Source organism: Camelina sativa, chromosome 14 (assembly GCF_000633955.1).
Source record: "Camelina sativa cultivar DH55 chromosome 14, Cs, whole genome shotgun sequence".
Lineage (NCBI taxonomy): Eukaryota > Viridiplantae > Streptophyta > Magnoliopsida > Brassicales > Brassicaceae > Camelina > Camelina sativa.
This window is the reverse complement of record NC_025698.1, coordinates 16,649,240-16,671,704: the sequence shown is the minus strand read 5'-3', so window position 1 is coordinate 16,671,704 and position 22,465 is coordinate 16,649,240. Positions and strand designations below refer to the sequence as shown.

The window sequence follows — 22,465 nt, the reverse complement described above, 5'->3', positions numbered from 1 at the left end:
GAACATCAGCAGGGTCGGGGTCATTGGTTTGAGACTCGAGGAAGGCGACATAGTTTGGGTTAGTTTTGAGGAAGCTCACCAAGCGTTTGATCTCTGCTTGTTGCTCAGATGCAACCCGTAAAGCCTCAACTGCAACCCTTGAAGCCTCAGCTTCACGCTCTGCTTGTAGAGCTGCTTGTTGCTCTATTTTGCGGTTAGCTTCTTCAAGTTGTTGTTGCAGGCTTGTGAAAGAAGAAGAGCTTACAGGGAACTTCCGCTTCCCGTTGATGTAACTCCCTAGGCTTCCAACTCTAAAGTATGTTCCTCTATCGCTTATGAAAGTAGACTGCATAACAAAACAGAGAGAAAAATTTAACATAATTACTTAACAATGAAAAACTTAATAGCTTATTAGAAAGAAGCAAATTACCTGAAGAAAGAGCTCATCATCCTCCTCGTGAGATAGCTCTGATCGACGTGAAGTACCATCAGAAGACTCTTCATTATCCAGAGCAGCCAACTTAGCTTTCCTTTTTTTCTTATATGCCTCATGAACTGCTTGTGCTTTCTTATCGACAAAAGTACCATCCTTTTTGGTATGGGTCCTGAAGAAAACTTCAGGAATAGTTGGCGGTCTTCCCAATTCTACTTCCTGAAATGGTAGACAATGAAAAGGTGAGGAACCATCCTGTTTTAACTTATTAAACAATGAAAAGGTAAAGAAGTAACTCACCATCTCTTGTTCGATTTGTAAGTAAGACTTCGGCCCTCATACATGCTTGTGAGGACCAAGACCATTATGGTCAGACATTCGAGCTGCTGAAGTGGTTGCACTCTTTGATCTGCTGCCTTGGAAACCATGTCTTTCATACGGCGTTGACAAATGGTGTAGAACTTTTCTTGAACCACACCGGTAAGTGAGGGATCCCAGGTGTGTGTTTTCTACAAAAGAAGAAGTCAAATTGAAAGGAGTAGAAGTTTACCGCGAATTCCAAGAAGTTTTCTTCTCTTCTTTGATTAGAAACACAACCCCAACTATAATATGGCCCATCAAACTTGTTTGTAAACACTTTTATAATTTTTCGGGTAAGTTTTGACTTGTCCTTACCAAACCTTCAAACACAAACAAATCGGAAGTAAAAATCCTAAAAAGTTAGATTATGACCCGCGGTGTACCGCGGGGTAAGTTTTTTTTTAATTATTAATACATATTTTAATACTAATTTTGCTAATATACTTTTTTGTTAATTTTAGTGATTTAATATATAAACCGTGGTATACCGCACAATTTTTGTTTACTACAATATTAATTAAATCAGTTTGATTCGACATATTTTATATTGGTGTTGTTAAAACATTAAAATGAGGATTTAACCCGTATTGAAATATCATATTACAGATAGTTTATTTTTTAGTATTATTAATTTAATCTTGTAATGTTATATAACATGTCATGTAATATAACTTGTTTGTGTAATTTTGAAGATTTAATATGTTTAAATATTTAAAATTTTAAACTTTTTATTAAGTTTAGATGTTTAAGTTATAGATTATAAACTTTTTAAAATTTTATAATTTACTATATACAATAAATTTACTATATATGCATGTTGAAAAAACACTTTTTGTATTAATTGAGTAATATATGTTTGTTTTCAAAAATTCAAATCACAATCTATGCAGAAAAAATACACTTTTTTATTCATTTTATGTATTATATGATGAATCACTACATTTAAATTTTAAAATCAAAAAGAGATGATAGCAGAATAACTTTTTTTTAATCTGAAATAAATCTTCTAAATATCTGTATTAATTATAGAACATTATATATATGGATATTTAAAATATTTTAATTGTGTTTGGTTATAAGGATAGTAGAGAAAGTTAACTAAACTTGTTTGGATATGAATATAAGCATTAAATAGCATTCAATGTAAAAACTTTCCAAAAAATATTTTTGAGCAAAAACTGCTGCAAAATACTAGTATAGATATAATCAAACACAAACGGTTCGAAACACAAACAAGCCTAAAAATTCTAATAATTCCAATCAAAATTCTAATCAATCTAATCAAACAAAAACACAAGATGTTCCAACTAAGAAATAACTCACCAAGTGGTCCCAGGCTCTAAACTGGGAGAGAGGACGGTAGCATACAAGTCACGGCCTAGCTGGACAAGCATGTCATGTAAAGCAGCAAGTACATCAGCTGGGATATTTGATTGCCTTAAACCGTAATCCTCAGAATCAGCTCCTTCTTCTTCTTCCTCATGTGAGTTTTGCGCTTGAGAACTATGATGCGATGCAGATGCTATTCGAGGTTGAGTAGAGGGTTGAGGATGATTTGAGACTGGTTGAGTAGACTGTCGAGGTTGACTTGAGACTTGAGGAGACCTTCGAGGATGATTCGTGACTGAAGGATGAGGAGACTCTCGAATTTGACTTGAGAATTCTGGTGGATTCGTCACAGAAGCGAGAGGTTGAGGAAAAGAACGCCTGCTTGGAGTTACGTTGGAAGGGGATGCTCCAGAAAAGGATGTCTGCTTGGAGTTCTGGAATAGATTTGTCGGAGGTGGATAGTCCCTGTAAGAAGGTGTAGGTCTCACTGGAGGCTGGAGGATTGGGACAGGAATTCCCTGAGAATCAGTGTCCGGTAAGTGAGGGTTCGCAGGCGTGAGGTCATACTTGCTGGGAAGACTAGCGGGTCTTCGATTCGCCGTTTGTGAGATTCGATTTGAGGGGTTTCTTCTTCCTCCTCCTCTTTTCTTTACTCCAGCAATCAAAATCGAGAAATGAGAAGATTAGGGGTTTCTCGATTAAGAAGAGAAATGAGAAGATTAGGGGTTTCTCGATTAAGAAGAGAAATGAGAAGATTAAGGGTTTCTCGATTAAGAAGATAAATGAGGGTTTGTCGATTGAGAAGAGAAATGAGGAGATTAGGGTTTGTCGATTAACGAGAGAAATAAGAGATTAGGGGCTGCAGTTTGTCGAATGAGAAGAGAAATAAGGGATTAGGGTTTGATCGGGGAAGAAGATGAATGAGAGATTTGGGTTTTCGCCGTTTTATTACGGTGCAAATTTGGTTTAAGGCCCAAATTAAACAAAATAGTCGCTAAAGAGCAGCTCTTTAGTCGCAAAATTTGGCGACTGTCAAATTGGTCTCCAAAGTAGTTGCAAATTGGCGACTACACTGCGACATTATGCATCAGTCTCGAATTAGCGGCTATTTGGCGACTGTTTTATTTTAGAAGTCAATGAGTAGCAAAACAATCGCAATGTAGTCGCTAAATTTAGCGATTCTGTTTTAAGTCGCATCTTGCAGTCGGCAATTCCATGTTTTCTTGTAGTGAATTATATTTTATTTATGTTGTATCTTATTTTGTTCAAAAAAAAGAGAAAGAATGGCATGAGCTTCTTGAAGATGGTTCTCATGGTAATGGTTCTGATATAAAAGCAGAGGTCCGTCTTTTTTTTTTGAGATGTAGATTGAGAAGATCTATATTAGAAAGAGTTTCGTGTTTTTTCTTTAGAGATGAGGAGGACCGAGAAGATCCTCAAGGTTGAATACCTCAGTATCACACCACACGCTATTAAAAAAGTCTTCTTCCTCTTGGTTCTGCACATTGAGATTCTCCTCATCACCACCAATGCCTTCCTCTTCATCATTCTACAAAGTCAGAAAACATTCATAATCAGGTAATCAGGAAACATTCATAATCATCAAACATAATCATCAAGCATATCACCTCTTGGTAATTTTCAAAATTTAATCTCATTCCATGATGTTTTCCAAAATTCATGTGACTATTAACTTGATGAATATAAACTATGTAATAAAAAAACTTCTCTTATTGAATGATAAATAGGAACATTGAATTATCTATACAAGTGTTACCTTGAATTATCTCACCGCCACACAATTATGTATGCGCAACTCTTGTATATTACATTTTTCCAAAACTATAAATCAAAAATATTTCATATAATTGTTAATATTTTCAATCACTACTTTTTAAATTTTATTATTATTGCTATTGAAAAAGTGTTACAAAACATATAAAATTATTTTTTATGGAATAAGGAAAATAAATAAATTTATATGTTGGATAATGTGTTTTAAGAATTTTGGTGATCATTAATTCGATTGAGAATTTTCCGATTGCTTCTATAACTGATTGTAGAAAAGGTAGATAATTGTAGTTTTAAAAAATGCATTAATTCATTGTTTCTCATACATATAGATATAGTGTCTCTAACAATCTTCTTATTAATTTGAGTTGATATTCTAATAGTATACTAGGTTTACGATCCTTTTGGTTATCGTCATTTTGTTACCTAATTCCCTTCATTTTAAAATAACAATGATGTCCATAAATTATATGTATCTCGTTAATATTAGACAACGCATTTGACCTTTTGGTAATTTTTTCTTATATGTATTGAAGTAATGTATCAAAAGCCTATCATATTAATTTACACATGGCATATTTTCAGGATTAAATCGAAGCAATACTAAAAAAACTACACATTTGATTTTTTGAGACTTTAGTGATCTAATTAAAAATTATCGTTCAATAATTAAAAATTTAATTGCTAAGTTTTTTAAGAAAATGATTTTTCTAAAATTTACACATAAACTAGAAAGAAATAAACCACTTATCTTTAATTATTTATAATTTAAAAAGTGCTAAACGCTAAGCTGACAACAATCTAGATAAGTGTGAGTGAGGACTGAAGAGTGCCAAGTCTTTTTGGTTTTAACGCTTTGACCGAACCCGATCAATTTCACAATTTTCTTCTATACAATCACAAATCTCGGTTTATCACTAAACCAAACCGGTTTAACGCATCATTCCTCTCCACAACGATTTAACCAGAGAGAGGTATATAAACGAAGAAGTCAGTCTTTCTTCTTTCATTTGTTTACAACTTCAAAAGAAGTCAGCCAGAGATTTCCGTGACTGGGCCGCCGATTTCCTTTCCACCGTCGACGATCAGTTCGGTATCCCTCTCTCCGCCGCCTTTTTCTTCCCAAGCGATTTCGACTCCGCCAACGTCTCCTCCTCATCCTCCACCGGCGGTAATGCTAATAACCCGCTTCGTCTCTCCGTCGCTTACCACATCGTACCTCAACGTCTCTCGTTCAGTGATCTCCGTCTCTTGAAACCACTCTCTCGTCTCCTCACTCTTCATCGTAAGTCAACGAACTTGATTCAGTACTTGTAGGTAATGTGACTTTAAAACCAATTTATAAATAGAACTTGTTTTGACAATAAACCAAAAAACTTGACAACAAAACAAAATAAATTCATAGGTTCTACTTTGGTCATTGCCCTTGTGAGAAAACAAAACAAAAAACAAGTTGGAACACTCAAACCATGATGCAAATCTACCAAGTCCTTCTCCTTGTGATCTTTCTCCTTGTGATCTTTGCGGTTGTGGCCCTTGCGGTTATGGTCCGTGCGGTTGTGGTCCTTGCGGTTGTAGTCTTTAGCACGTGTGCTCTTGACGCGTGTGCTCTTAAGACGTGTGCTCTTGATCCTTGTGAAAAATGTGCTCTTGATCCTTGTGGTACTTAAAAAGATTGAGATCCAACCGGTACTTGATGAGGTTGAGATCTTTGTTGTCCTTCATGAGCTCCTTCTCCTTGTGGTACTTGAGAAGGTTGAGATACTTGTGGTACTTGATGAGCTTGTGATCCTTGTGGTTGCGGTACCTAATTCAAGTGTATGTCAAAAAAAAAACTTGTAAACTATGCTAAAAACTTGACAAAATAAACATATATTTGTAAAATAAAAACCTGATATTTTCGTGGTTTTCCTATTGGTCTCTTTGGCACACTAACGGCAGTGGGATTTTTGCAAGCTTGCTTGTTGTGGCCTTCTTGATGACAGTTAGAGCATGTCATGATCCTTTTTTTCCCTTGTCATCTTCTTGGTATTTGAAGAAGACGAAGATTCATTTCTTCCTTTCCTCCGATCATGGTTAGAAGGCCTTCCAGGATTTCCTCTTCTTCATGGTGGTGGCAATACATGCAACCTATTCAATCTAGGCCACAATGACATCCCTTGCATAGGCCTAATACCATCACGGTATGTCTCTCGCCACCTTTTCTTTGTGTAGTAGTCAGAGACATAATCCTCAACCTTCTCTTTTTTCCCTATTATCACACTTGCCGCATGAGAACATGGGATTCCAACCATTTGCCACTTCCTGCATCCACAAGTTCTTGCATCTATATCAACACTATAACCTACACCACTCTCCCATACCTCATGCATGCTGTTTCTGGCCATATATCTCTTGCAATATTGGGCTCCAGCAATTGCTTTTTCAATCTCTGCATGAGCTCTTTTTGTGAACCGTGTCTTCAATCTATCAGCTATGATAAACTTCTTTGGATTTCTGACCATGCACTGTCTTCTTATGTCCTCAAGCAAATCCAGCAAAGGCTTTCTCTTGGCTTGTCTAATAGTCCTATTGAATGACTCACTGAGATTGTTAAGATTGTCATTGCAGCAAGTACCAATCTTGAAAAAATCTCTTGACCAGGTTTTTGGATTTGTAAGTTGTAGAGTGGTGTATGCTTGAGGATTATACTACTTGAGTTCTGCCATATTTTCATTGAAATGCCCTGTGGTGTAGCTCTGTGCTATCCTCCAAAAAATGCGTTGTAGTTCTTGGTCGTGGCTGTCTCGCTTCCAATTATCCATTATGTGTTTTGCACATTGTCGATGTTCAGCCTGTGGAAGGATGTTACTGATTGCTTTAACTAAACCCTGCAAAAAAATCAAATTAACACAAGTGTAAGTCTCGTATTGTAACCCGAGACAACCAGAAAAAAAAAGAAATATGGGATACATACCGATTGTTTATCCAAAATGAGAGCTAGAGGTGTCATTGTAACCAGCCCCAAACTTACTGAGAGATGTCTCAAAAACCAGTCTCAGTTATCATTGTTTTCTATTTCTACAACTGCCCAAGCAAGAGGCACAATCCTATTGTCCCCATCTCTTCCAACTGCAGCTAGAACATGCCCTTTTATATCCCATTTTAAAAAAGCTCCATCTATACCTATGATAGGTCTACAAGTTTTTTTCCATGTATCCTTTTGAGCTTTAAAACAGATATACAACCGAAAAAACCTTTGTTTGCTTCCAATTACCGGCCCAGGAACTGTCTCAATCTCAAATTCTGAGCCTTTGTTCTGATTCAATACCTCTGCTTGATAATCCCATATTCTTGCAAAATGTGAATCATGACTAGCTTTTCTTGCACTCATCACTTTGGTCTTGGCCTTTGCACACTGATTTGGATTTACTTCTAAGTTATACTCCCACTTAATCTCAGCAGCCATCTCGTATTTTATAAGCTTTGGATTTATCCTCAGCCTTTCCTCAAACAAAAATGCTACAGAAGACCTCTTCAACATTTTTGAATACCCTGACCTAACACATATATGCTCATTCACACATAAACTCTAATTTACATCTTATGCTTCCTCTTCTCATATGAGCAATACACTCTCCAAGGACATTCAACACCATCCTCATCAACATAGCAACACTTTGCACCAACCAAGAAAGCAGTAGACCGATAGAGTTTAATATCGTACCTTGTCTTCAAAGAGTACATCAACACGGCAAGCTTGAAGTCTTCGGGAGAGTTGTATGTTTTCTCCACCGCTAGCAAAGTCTCTGGATCAGACCAATCTTTAGGAGCTGCCTCGTCTTTGTCTTCTTCTTCGATCTCATCTTCGTCGTCCGACGACAAAGGATCGGGTATCTTCTCGTCGTCCCATATATCATCACCACTGTCAGAATTGGAACCAGCTTCCTCTGTTCTAACCATCTCTGGGAATCATCTTCAATGTTTCAGTTAGCAACTTCTTCAATAGCCGCTTCTTCGACGTTAGCTTCTTCAACTCCACCATCTACTGCATCATCAACATCATTGCAATCCTCATTTCCATACACGGCGCAGTCATCTTCATTGTCATGCTCCATAGCAGGCTTCCCTTCGTCATCTTCATCACTTCCATCACTTCTTTTTTTTTATGTTTTCGACGCCGACCTGAAGCTCCACCTTTACCTCTCTATCCTTTAGTTCCAACAACAGATTCAGATATACATACAACCGGTTCACTACCTCCATCTCCGACATTAGAAACTGCAACGTCTTTGCGGTGGAGGTGGAGCTCCATCTTCAACTCGAGCCACTTCATCTAATGGGTTTCGATCAAACACAATTAGACTCAGTGATTCATCTTCTGGTGGTGGTGGAGTTCCAACAAACAATATCACACCTTTATTTCTCACTTTCGGCATTTGGGACTGAGAAATCGATTGGAAAAAATCGCGATTTAGGGTTTGAGGAGAATTAGGGATTGGGGATTTCGATTTCGAGATTTTTGTTCCTAATTTTGTTTTGTTTTCTTGGGTTCAAACAGTGTCGTTTTGAGACTAATGGAGAGGGATTAACGATCCCTTAACGCCGACTGATTGCTCCGTTTAGGGATTTAACGACATGTCCAATTTTTCGTGGTCAACAAAATTTGATGATTTAAACGGTAAGTCAACAGAAGTTCATGTTTAAAATGGCCTCCCACAAAGTTGGTGATTAAAATGGCCACAATTTGAAAGTTCGTAATTTTAATGACATTTTTTCTTATAGAAAATATGATGACAAAAAACTAATTTATGTTTAATATAATTGGTTACAAATGGATTTCCTCACAACTTACACCCTCATTGTACTGACTGCCACCATCGATGGCCAAAATGGGGATTAGAAAGAATCCATTTTCCTTTATTCACTGGTCGTTTAGCATCAATACCTTAGAGATAGCATAGTTAGGCCCTTTAGCATCAATACCTCTGCATAATCAAAGATTGAGACTTATCAACACCAAATATCTACAAATTAAATATATATATATATATATATATATATATATATATATATATATATATATTGAATTGTTGGTTAAAGATTTAAATTTATAAGNAAATTTGAACGCCTTGACACATTTCAAAAACTAAGTTATACGCATCAAGTTCTAGAATCTTCAGAGTAGAATTAAAACCAAAAAAGATAATATATCTTAAGACTTAAGAGTACACCAACATCGTCCATGCAGTCACGGATAAAGGCTAGCCAATGATAATTCGAAAAACACACCTCGTGCTTTTTCGCATCAATGGAAAAATCCGAGAGACAATAATAATTTATTTATTGTTTTATCAATGCCATAAGATAAATCGTGCTCTACACTTTGATCTACAAATTTAAAAAAAAAAACAAATACATGCCTGCTCACCAAAACTCCCTCTGTCACCCAACATCAACCCTATATATACCTTCATAACAGCTTCATCTCTCCACCAGTTTCATAGTCGCTCAAACATTAATTACTGCTTCCATCACCATTTTCTTTCTCACTTACAAACATTGGAACGTGGAGGCATGATGTTTAATATATGTCATAGTTATTAGCTTTTGATTTGCAAATTAAAATCTCTAAATTCTACCAATCTTTTTTTTTTAATCTAATTATCATTGTTCTTTCTACTAATTTTTTTTTTTGATAAATGTTATGAGTAAATTATTTTTCCACTACTTCTGTTTTTTGCTAATTAAATGTTTGTGTGTCATCTGTATAAACTTGTTTTAATTAAATTAAATGTGGACACTATTCTATATATATAGATAGAATACTATTTTTAAGAAAAATGGTATATTATAGAAACAAAAAAATCAAGAGCTAACGACGTACGTACAACATGAGTTAATTGTCCGGGTCTTCGTGGCCTAATGGTAAGGATGGGCTCTGGTTGCAAACACGATCCGAGTTCGAACCCTGCTTGAGGGAATTATCTTACGAATTTTCGGACACCTACATGGGTATGGATCCTTGCTTTCGACCCATTTGAATATCCGAAAGGGAGCCTACCATAGGTTGCTATTTCTCCAGGAAATTAGTCTGGGCCTATGTGGACTTGGGATTACCTCTGAGTTAACAAAAAAAAAAAAAAACATGAGTTAATTCATAAATATAATTGACACAAAACTTAAGTACTTCTACAACTATATATATATATATTAGCTAGTACTCAAAAAATAGCTATGATCTATGGGTTTACAAAAGTAACAGACTTTATTCCTAGTTCAATTTTCTTTTTTTTCAAATAACTAATAGTACTTAGAATTGTGATAATTAGAAAAAAAAAATCCTAATAACATTATTTGGAATTATATAATTTATATTAGCATTGACACCTATATAAAAAAAAATACTTTTAGTTTCCCACACTATAGTATTTGTTTGTATATATTGTACCTTTTTTACCATGTTATCTCACATGTTCTCTTTCTTTTATATTCAGCTCATTTCGGTGCTGGTGTTGCTGATTTTGTGTCTCCGTTCTTAGATATCCCTAAGCAACTCCAACTGTTGAATCAAAAACTTCTTTGTATCCTTAAATCAACTAGGAATGAGTTTTCAGTAGGAGATGATCACATGATGAGGGACGGTATTAAGTTTTCGTGGATAATGGAACATGACATTGAACTTCCACAAGGGAATCAAGTAGGAGGTATCACTACAAAAATTAATTTGTTTCACATCAGTTATTTTTTTAAGTTAGCACCGGTTAAAAAATGACACTAGAATTATATGATTTTTGTAAAAAATATTGCTAAAGTTAGTGAAGCTAAAAAAAATTACCATCACTTACAAAGTGACTATTATTCAAATTTAGCATCACTTCATTTTTATTAGCATTATTTATTTAACTGATGCTATTAATATTTCAGTATTGTTTTTAATAAATGTTACTATCAAGATTTCTACATAGTATCAAAAGTTTTGAAATGAAGTGAAGATTGATTTTTTGTGCATATCCCTTAAAACAACTACATTTCTGGTAAATCTCTATAACTTAATTTTATAAATATGAAATTGGGACGGTTATTGTAAACTATGTTATTTTTCTTTTAACTGTATCAAAAAAAAAAATGTGACACACAATTTAGTAATTTAAGATCGATTAAAATAAGTGATGTTGCACTTATTTGTTTTAATATCAGTTCTCTAATTGATGTTAAATAAGTGTTGTCAAATGTCTTTTTTTTTTATAGTCATGTATAGATTACCTTTGCTTGATAATTTTAAGTGTTTTTTCTTGTTGTACATAAAATTGTTTGGCTTGGGCTCTTTATAGAGGTCATGACTATAAAAAAAAAAATTTGACAACACTTATTTAACATCAATTAGAGAACTGATATTAAAACAAATAAGTGCAACATCAGTTATTTTAATCGATCTAAAATTACTAAATTGTGCGGCACATTTTTTATTTGATACAATTAAAAGAAAAATAACATCGTTTACCAATAACCGTCCCAATTTCATATTTATAAAATTAAGGTATAGAGATTTACCGGAAACGTAGTAGTTTTAAAAAAATGCAAAAAAAAAAAAAATCAATTTGCACTTCATTTCAAAACTTTTGATACTATGTAGAAATCTTGATAGTAACATTTAGGGGGAGGTATTGGTTTAGGATTTAGAAAGAATTTTAATGACTTTATGTTCTTGCTGATTGTTAGAATCATAGAAAATTGAAAGTTAAAAATGAAGGATTCTAAGAGATTGTTTAGGAAGTTTTTTAAAATCTTGATGATTTGTTTTTTCTAATCTTGTAAAATCTTTCTATTTGATGAAAGAGTTTTCATGACTTTTGTTATGAAGGAAATGATATAAAATCCTAAACCAATAACATAAAATTTGAATTCATTAACAATCCAAGATTCTTTTGTTTTACTTGAATAACATAAAACTTTTAATGACTTTATAAAACTCTTAATCCAATAACACTAGATTTATCAAGATTTTAGATAACTTTTTACAAATCCACAACCAATAACACCAAATTTTTAAAGAGTTTTTAAAAGTCTTGATTGAATAACAACATATTTTACCTAACTTTTAAAGTCATTAAAATTCTTTCTAAATCCTAAACCAATACCTCCCCCTTATTAAAAAAAAACCACTGAAATAGCATCAGTTGAATAAAGAATGCTAATAAAAAAATTAAGTGATGCTAAATTTGAATCATAATCACTTTGTAAGTGATGGTAAAAAATTTTAGATTCACTATTTTTAGCAATATATTTTACAAAAATCATATAATTATAGTGTCACTTTTTAAGCGATGCTAACTTAAAAAAATAACTGATGTCAAACAAATTAATTTTTGTAATGATACCTCCTACTTGATTCCTTGGTGGAAATTCGATTTCACGTTCCATTATCCACGAAAACTTAATACCGTCCCTCGTCATGTGATCATCTCCTACCGGGAACTCATTCCTAGTTGATTTAGGGATACTTTGACAACAACAAAACAAAAAGTTGATTTAAGGATACAAGCAAGTTTTTGATTCAACAGTTGGAGTTGCTTAGGGATATCAAAGAACGGAGACACAAAATCAGCAACACCAGCACTGAAATGAGTTGAATATAAAAGAAAGAGAACATGTGAGATTTTTTCTTTTTTCTCGAAATCGTTTTGAGAACATGTGAGATAACATGGTAAAATATGTACAATATATACAAACAAATACTATACTATGGGAAACTAAAAGTATTTTTTTTTTTTTATATAGGTGTCAATACTAATAAAAATTATATAATTCCAAATAATATTATTGAGATTTTTTTTCTAATTATCACAATTCTAAGTACTATTAGTTATTTGAAAAAAAGAAAATTGAACTAGGAATAAAGTCGTTACTTTTGTAAACCCATAGATCATAGCTATTTTGTGAGTATATATATATAGTTTTAGAAGTACTTAAATTTTGTGTAAATTATATTTATGAATTAACTCATGTTGTAACGTCGTTAGCTCTTGATTTTTTTTTTTCTATAACTCATGTTGCGACATCCTTTAAAAGAAGAAAAGACCAAAACTCTGATTAAAAAGATGTGTCTTGATTTTGTAAATTTCTTGTTTAAATTGTGCAGAGCAATAGAAAAGCATGGGTTTTATAACCGAGTGGTCTTAACTTTGTTTGGGGGAGGTGACTCGAGATATTGGGTTTTCCGTAGAGAACCAAGGTACCTTCCGATTCATTCTGAGGTGACTCGAGATATTGGTTATCCCTAAAGAACCAAGGTACCTTCCGGTTCAGTCTACTAACCAAGATACTAAGAGGTTTGTATTGGACTGGAAGATGGAAGACCGTTATGTTGATCCATGAAGCCTTTTGTTCACCAAGTTTAAGAGAATATGATCATTGTTGACTGTATAGTCTGAATACGAATGTTATACCTCAAATTTCGAAGATTTAGTTCTAATGTTCTGTGTGATAATCTTCTGGCTTAAACCACAGCGAGAAATCGATTCCTTTCGACTTCAAATTCTCAGTTGCGGGTGCGATTCTCTCCAGAAGCTACAACGGTTAAACAAGAAAATATGTTCAGACCTTATCTATAAGCATAACAGATTGAAAGCAATAACAAAAGTATTAACAGTTGATCAAACCTTTCACTAACCTTAGAGTGAAGAATGTCATTGGACACCAAAACAGATCTATCAAACACAGAAAACTTCCCTCCGTCCATTCGAGTCACAGCTCCTCCAGCTTCCTCAACTATCTGTGTCCATATTCAGATATGGATTAAGCTCTACAACATATGTAGTTTGGTAAGAAAGAAAACAACAAGAAGGAAGATTACAAGAACACCAGCTGCCATATCCCATGGCTTTAAACGGTACTCCCAGTATGAATCTGCAATCCCAAGTGCCACGTGACACATGTCAACTGCTGCAGCACCGAGTCTCCGCACTCCCCGACTCACACCAGTGAACTCTTTGAACAATTCCATGTTAGTACTCCATGCATCATCAGGTAATCAGAGGACGAATCGCCGATAATACCTCCTTCTTCACCAAGAATAAGATGATCACTAAAACTCTTTTTCACTACTTCCAAAATAGCAGCCTCGCTTGCTTTATCAGTACTGCAAATTCAGTAAAATACTAACACTTTGAACGCTTAAAACAAAATCAAAAATGAACATAGTCCTCTCAATCTATACATACACAAGCTAACAACTTTGAAAAGCTGAAGAAGTCCCTTACTCAGTTACCAAGTCAGTGAGACCTTTATAAGTGACATTCCTTGGCTTATTCACAGTCCTCTCGATCTCTCTCACTCACATGATCTTCTTTGATGAGTCGCTTCGCGTTGTTGTATTGTTATCATTAGTTTAGAGTTTGGGCTTGGGCTTTTCAGTTATGAAGCCCACTTAGTATTACATCACACAGCAAACTACACGAATTCAAAAGTAATTTAAGAACGAGAGATTATAAACATTATCACTCTTTTTTTCTTTGTAATATTTCTTGGTTTTTTAAGTCAAATCACATGTGGTAGTTATAGAAAAGTTTTGTGACTTTTGTAGTCTTTTGCCAAGGTTGCTTCTTCAATAAGAAGTGGTTATGGATGTGACCAACTATGTTTTTTACTGGATGAGCGAGTGATCACGCTGTAATTAGTCTCTTATGTTTTCATTATATAAATATGCATTTTTTGTTTTTGCTAGTCATTTTTCTATAAATTACTAGTCTTGTCATGATGTTAGCTAGATATCAACTCTCAAACATCTTATAGGTCCATGCACAATTGTTTCAAAATCGGATTTTTTTTGATACATCAATATATTGATATATATATTAATAAGGTGATTAAGGATCCTATCATTTACTAATATGAATTGTGATATCATTATCATCCTTGCAACCCTAGTATCTACAAATTCCAAAAAACTTTATATTTTTAATCTCAAACACATTGTATATATTACCACTTTTGGAAAAAAATTTATGGTACTTGTCTATGGAAACTAGTAATGTTTGTTTGTACAAACCCCTAATCGTAACAAATGATCTAAAGACATCAGAAACCAGCTATGACCTAAATTACAATTTTAAATTTGAAAGTATGAGGAAGAATAATCTTCATGATCTTAATTAGTACAATCCATATCACGCGTCCTTCAAATAAAAGATCTTCGAAACAAACTAGAATTGCTTATCAATATAGAAATCTCAATGTCGGTCGGCACAACCTATATTACAAAGAACATGAGTCTGCAAAAAGGTAATAGTATGCAAGATTGATCTTAAGATGTATATAGAATATGAAGGATAATGCATGTTTCTAAGTCATTGAATGGAAGAGATTATAAAACTGAACGCAATCTCTCATTGCACAGCAAGCACAATATATAAAATCATAAAATTCCATATTAAAAACTTATACTATGTAGAGAACATCTATCATTTGTCTTAAGATAGACTGATGTGTACTAAGCACTAAATTAGCCAATTTAACAACATATGATTAATTAAAATCTATACATAACTAAAACAAAAATGATCTCGAAGAAGATGATATTGTTGAATAAATAAACTAATATATTATGTTTATTTAATTATACATCTTCGTATAGGTCAAGGGAAAGAAACACATGTAAACGCGTTCCTACCAACGAACATGGACTTGTGGACATGTATTTCATATACACAGTAACTAAAAACATAAATGCGCATAATTCGGAGAATGAAGATGTGATACTATGAAAACAACACATTATTGGATTTACTAGCAAGTACAAGAACAAGACAAGTAGGTGTATTTTTTTTACCTTCGATGATAGAGGAGATCGTAAAAGTTAAACACGGCCGGATTGACTTCTCATGAAGGCAAGTTCATCGTTTCTGGCTAAATTGTTGGTGATTTAGTGACTGAAGCTGCAGGATGACCTAGTACTACTATCTATATACACACACACGCACACGCACATACATCTGTATACTAATGAAAACCGAATATATAATGAACGTGTTCAAACTGGTGTATTTTACCACACACGAAATGCATGCATGTAAAGTTGTAAATTATGTACACAAACATGCATGAATCCATAAATTCATATTACAAGTAGTCAAAAGAACTAATGATCATTAATTATGGAAATTGGTGGGGAAAAAACGCTTTTTTAGTTGTAGAAAAGGAACTTGAAAAGAAAGAAAACTTTGAGGTGTGGAAATTAGCAAGTGTGAGTGAATACTTGTATACATGTATAAAGTTGTGTGTGTGTCGTATGTAGTAATTAACAGATCATGCTGGCAGCTTCAGCCTCTCAAAACCAACATAGATATAGATCCATGCATATGTAAATCGTAGATGAACAAGTTCATTGAAATTGATCAATTAAGGATGAGGATGGGAAGAGAAATACCCCCTTGTGAAGCTTATTTTTCAAGATTTTGGTTCTTAGGAGAGAACAACCATTAACAAGAAAAAAAGAGATATGGAAAATATCTCAACTTGATAATCTTAGTTGAGATTCTTCTCATTCTCTCTCTCACACACATGTATATAACAAAAAAAATTATCAACAACAATAATTATTTATTTAATAAGAAATAACAATACTTAATTGGATAAAATGGACCACAAATAGGCATTTTTTTTTGTCAACATGTGTATTTTTTTTGTATACAATAACCTTAATATAAAATTAATACAGTTGGAATCATTACATTTTTCTTAATATCAAGGTAAGATATTTTTCGTGAAATTTAGAAGAATGTGTTTGGACAGTCTCATTCAAGTATTATTAATGTTTTGGACGCTATCATTTTTTTTTTTTTTTTTTTACTTTTGGCTTAACAAGAGAATATTCAATTGAGAAAGTAAATTTTAGATTGAAATATTAACTTAAGTAGTTTATACTGTCATTATTTACTTTATTATATAGCTAAGTATTTAGGCTTCTCAAAGAAATGAATTTATTATATCAATCATTGAAGAAAGTGTTTGTACAAATAGAACATACAACGCAAAGGAAACAAATAGTACAAATTAGAGTTTTGAGTAACACATAAGTGAGAATTCCAGTGTTGATTTAATGGGTTTGTGAAAGTGACAGTGATAGCAATTTTGAAATTGTATTGAGTCATTTTGTTGAGTGTATTGTGTCGTGTGTATGGTTGAGAAAAATTAACACGATGAAGATGAACGTTTGCAGTTGCACACACATCGAACGCAAATTGTGATCATTCGCTAAAATCTTTTGTTGATGTTTTCGTTAAATTGGCCCATTAAAGGCCATTAGTAGTCCTTATAATAGGTTCATCAATAATGAATCCATTTAACAAATCCCTTGGTTTCTTTGTCTAGTTTTCTTTCTACCATTTTCTTGTGGGATTTAATCAATGGAAGGAATTTGTGCTTTCAAAGTTTAAACCAATGGCAATGGATGGATATAGTTACTTAGCAAGCTAGCTATCTTGGGAAAAAGAAACGTAAGTTAAAGATTAAAATGAAAATGAAATTTTGCTAACAAGTTGAACTGTTGGAAACCCGAAGAATAATAATGATCGGAAACAACAACAGTGGGAAAGCCGTCTACACGTTGTTTATTCTTTGAAAACATTATCAATGTCTCATCGTTTTAGAACCCTTCAAAAACATACCATTCTGAACCCTTCAGAAACAGACCATGCTACTTACTCTATGACCGTACCAATTACCATTCATACAATCTCTTGAATCATTTTCTAATATAGACACAAGTGAGAGTTCCAGTGTTGATTTAATGGGTTTGTGAAAGTGACAGTGATAACAATTTTGAAATTGTACTGAGTCATTTTGTTGAGTGTATTGTGTCGTGTGTATGGTTGAGAAAAATTAACACGATGAAGATGAACGTTTACAGTTGCACACACGTCGCATGCAAATTGTGATCGTTCGCTAAAATCTTGTGTTGATGTTTTCGTTAAATTGGCCCATTAAAGCCCATTAGTAGTCCTTATAAATGGTCCATCAATAATGAATCCATTCAACAAATCTCTCGGTTTCTTTGTCTAGTTTTCTTTCTACCATTTTCTTGTGGGATTTAATCAATGGAAGAAATTTGTGCTTTCAAAGTTTAAACCAATGGCAATGGATGGATATAGTTAGTTAGCTAGCTAGCTATCTTGGGGAAAAGAATCGTAAGTTAAAGATTAAAATGAAAAGGAAATTTTGCTAACAAGTTGAACTGTTGGAAACCCGAAGAATAATAATGATCGAAAACAACAATGGTGGGAAAGCCGTCTACACGTTGTTTATTCTTTGAAAATATTATCAATGTCTCGTTGTTTTAGAACCTTTCAAAAACATACCATTCTGAACCCTTCAGAAACATACCATGCTACTTACTCTATAACCGTACGAGTTACCATTCACACAATCTCTTAAATCATTTTCTAAGATAGATCATTTCCAACTTTCATGGGTGTGGCTTCATCTTCACTTCTTTGTAACTCACATGCACTGATCAAACCTTTGGCATACTCTCAATGGTATATGAATACCTCAAAACCTTATAGTTGTTCCAAGTAAACAGTCAAAGTTTTCAAGGAAGGAAGACAAATTGTTCCAGAAACATTTATGATCCCTTCAGAAACAATTCTGAACCCTTCAAAAACATTTCTGATCCCTTCAAAAAGAATTTCACAAGAAGAAATTGGCCTAGTAACAGGCACATCACGTAATTATGTCACTATAGGTTTTTATTTATTATAAAACCATTAGGGAAGAAAGTCAAACAGTCTCATGAGACGAGAGTGACTACTGGTGTCAGGAAGCCAGTTTGATGAGACGAGAGTAACTGACTACAAAGTTCTGCGATTCCGACAATCTACTGCTGGTAAACAACCTACTACTTGTTCTTCCTTCTTCATCTCTTTGTAGGTTCGTCGTATAGATCCTTACCCTTTATCGGTTGTTAGCTCTCACAAACACTCTTATCTATTCAGCGTTGAAATCGAAGGATTGGGCATTCGGTTTATTCGGATTATTCAGTTCAGTTTATTCGGTTTTTTTTTAAATCTAACCGAATTGAACCGAATTGAACCGAATTGAAGTTCGATTTGGTTTATTCGGTATATATATATATATATATCAACAAAACAAGAAAATTATTAGGATTACGATAGAGTACAACAAATGCATGTATACGTCTGTGCTCATCTTTTTATATTTATATTTTAAAATCTCCTATATAGAAAATTACAATGTTAATATCACGAAAGTGAATTGTAAATTTTAAATATTTAGAATAAATTTGATATATTATTTTACAAATGTTGTAACCAATCAATTCGGATACAACATATTTGTATACATATATATCACTAGGGTATCAATTGGTGTGACAAAAAAAACAAAACAAATGTGTGTATTAATGGATGTGCTAACAAGTAGTAATAAATGGACGTTGGGCATGACAAGATTGGTTGGAAGATGGCATAACCAGTGAATGTAGACCTGAATGTTAGCAATGCTAGGTGGCTAACACTTTTTGTAATATTGTATTTTTCATTTGTCATAAGGGAGATTCCCCTGTTTTTAGTCGTAGACTTTGTATCAGATGCAGAGTTAAATAAAATTCAATATGCATATACTAAGACGTTCTAACCTAATAATGATTCAGATTAATATAAATTCACATAAAAATTATTTTTTGACAGTTGAAACAAACATATCTATGATTCTATTTGAAGGATCGCCATATTAGCAGAAGACAATATCACCTTTTACGGATATCAAATGCTTGTCCTATTTCAAACTCCATGAATATTGTCTTTTTTTTTCATTCTTTAAAATCAGCTTTTTGATTTTTCCATACACAGTTAATCAAGAAAATACTTCGGATCGACAAAGAGGAAACCAAAGGGAAATATATTGTAATCATAACAAATGAATAATCAGACTATTGATTAGGCGTTTTTGATCTTATGTGACAAATTTAGCTAAATGCCAGCAGAATGATAGTGTTAAACAAAACGAAAAACAAACAAAACGACACAAAAAATAAAATAACTAAGCCAGCAGAGCGTAAGAGCAGGTTAGCTGATAATGCGCATATTATGAAAATAGATCAAGCCAGAGGCATAGCTACAATTGTATTCGCTTATGCCTTTAGAGAACTTGGTATGAAACTCGGTGGCGGCTACTACAGGAGAAGACGACTTCTCAGATGGATTCTGAGGATGAGGCTGAGGAGTTGAGTAAAATCTCCACTCACTGTCTTTTGCTACCCCAATTAAGAGACGTGGACGAGCCGAGGACCTGGTTAGAAACAACTCGGTGAAATCATGACGGTGAAATCCTGACCTGATTGGAGCCGAGGACTTCCACAGCTTCGACACGCAGCTGCACCTAGCGATTGATTTTGTAGTCAATCTCGAGAATATATCGATGATGAGATCATTAGGAATGGAATCAAAAGTTTTTCCACAAACCATGATCGATCGAACAGGAGATACGTATAGTTTTGGATTAGTTTTATTAATAAAAGTTCGACCTAGTTAGATGATATTTATATATCTAATTAGGAGAAGAGTGGTGGACTTGAACTTATTCAGAGATTGGCACTAACCTAATTAAGGCCCAAGAAGCATCGGCGTTTACATTGTCATCTTTATGAGTTTGCGTGATAATCAAGTTACGGCCTCTCCCCGTAGACCATCTCCAATGGTTTTCTCTTTTTTCCTCTATAATAGAGGATTCTATAATAGAAATGAATTTTGCTCCAATAGTTTTCTCTATTTTTTCCTCTATAAAAGAATATTCCCAATAGATTCTATTTTTATTTTACAATTAACACCTTTTATTTTTAAAAATTGCAAATTAATCCATTTTACTTTAAATTTTGTAACACTTTCATAAAATTATCTTTTGCAAATGGTAGTCTCAATTTTTTAGAATAAATATTTATACTTAAATTTATATTATTAGTTCTTAAAAATACTTATTTTATTTATTTTGGTCATAAATAAAAGAAATTAAATATTAAGAGGACTACTTTGCAAACAAAATAGTTCACCTCTATTTATAGAGGAAAAATAGAGTTCCTCTATAAATAGAGAAAAAAATAGCAATCTCTATTATAGAGGTGAAAATAGAGTACCATTGGAGCAAAAATTACTCTATAATAGAATATAGAGGCAAAAATATAGTACCATTGGAGATACTCTTAGAATATATTATTTCATTGCTTTTATTTCTTTGAATTCAGTTTCCATCTCTGATACTAATGACTGTTTTGCTTGACTACCAAACAACATCATCAACTCGTCAAAGAAGTACTGCATGGTTTTAAGGAAGAGTAACTCAAATTTTACATTGCTATGATCATTATTGATGGCAAATATTACATCTTTGTATTGAACTTTATTTAGTGGACAAAAACGAGGATGAGAAGGTAGTGGTGGTTCAAGTAAAACTCTCAGCTCTTGAGGCCTTTTTTAGAATTAAAAGTAAAAAATACACTCAGTAGCAGCATCTCTGTATATATTATTAGCTGGTTACGTGATCTACAAGACTATTTTGATCTTCTTAAAAAAACACAGAACATCAAATTTGAGTATGATAATCTTGTTCTAGGTGAGCAACAGAACAACAGTCCTCACTTAATGATCTTCTCTAGATGATGTTGATGTGCTCTGTTCTGGTAGGCGTTTAGATGTTGCAACATATGTTGAATGTTGTCTTCATAACATCAAACCTAAGATTTTCAATATGCATGGTCAACAAAGTAGTAAACTGTATGATCATTAAGTTAAGTGAGGACTGTTTCAAAATTTATTTATTTCGATAATCATCCTGTAAAACTGAAACCGCCCATTGAATTGATTAGATTCAAACTCTTTCTCCGCTTTTCCGAGAAGAGTTTGAAACTTAGGCTTGATAAAAGCAAAGAGACTGGCACAAATTAGCGATTATAAACAGCTCTTATTTCCGGTATCAATCTAGTAATTTTGTAAAAACAATGTCAAAGGAAACAAGAATACTATAAAGAAGTACTTTCAAACAATAACATAACGAAGAGTAAAAGAGTCTTTAGAAAACACAATGTAGATAAAACATTAATTTGCTTTCAATCTTCCAAGTAACGTGTAACATAATTAGGGAGTGATATGGCTAAGTGGCTAACGCTTTTTTTTTTTACTTGTCATCAGAGAGATTCCTCTGTGTTAGTCGTATACTCTGTCCCACATGCAGAGTTAAATAAATTTCAACAGGCTTATACTAACACTATTTAACCTAAGAATGATTCAATTTTATATAAAAATGTAGTTGAAACAAACATTTCTATGGATATTTATGAAGTTAAATTACAAGCTGACATTGAAGTTGAAGCCATAGTATAGATTCCAACTCAACTCCTTCACATTCTGAAATCATTCTTGTCACTGTGCCATTAAAACTTTTGGCTACGTTTTCAGTGGTGAGAGCTCCTGGTATGGTTTAGAAACATCGTTCGGAAGCCATAAATTAATTAATGTGGGATAAAACATTAGTGCATGTCAAAACCAGAATGAAGAAAAAAAAAAAAAAAAAAAAAAAAAAAAA

The 22,465-nt window shown here is 33.4% G+C and overlaps 1 protein-coding gene and 1 long non-coding RNA gene across 2 annotated transcripts; one reads left to right on the top strand and one right to left on the bottom strand.

The window, feature by feature from the left end:
• LOC109128821 lies at window positions 4,863–5,463 on the top strand. The gene is made up of 2 exons (XR_002035125.1): window positions 4,863–5,209; window positions 5,298–5,463. It is a non-coding gene; the product is annotated as an uncharacterized LOC109128821 (long non-coding RNA).
• On the bottom strand, window positions 13,222–14,335 carry LOC104741724 (phosphatase IMPL1, chloroplastic-like). The gene is made up of 4 exons (XM_010462629.2): window positions 14,134–14,335; window positions 13,728–14,012; window positions 13,545–13,646; window positions 13,222–13,441 (listed from the first exon to the last, which is right to left on the bottom strand). The coding sequence occupies exons 2-4, from the start codon at window positions 13,875–13,877 to the stop codon at window positions 13,343–13,345; spliced, it is 351 nt and encodes a 116-aa protein (XP_010460931.1). The 5' UTR covers window positions 13,878–14,012; window positions 14,134–14,335; the 3' UTR covers window positions 13,222–13,342.

Bases quoted from the DNA above. Each gene is read 5' to 3' on its own strand.
- LOC104741724 (XM_010462629.2), bottom strand. From the start codon at position 13,877: ATGGAATTGTTCAAAGAGTTCACTGGTGTGAGTCGGGGAGTGCGGAGA. The intron at 13,647-13,727 runs GTAATCTTCCTT...ATATGGACACAG, and splicing joins ATATGGCAGCTGGTGTTCTT to ATAGTTGAGGAAGCTGGAGG. The intron at 13,442-13,544 runs GTTAGTGAAAGG...TAACCGTTGTAG, and splicing joins ATGACATTCTTCACTCTAAG to CTTCTGGAGAGAATCGCACC.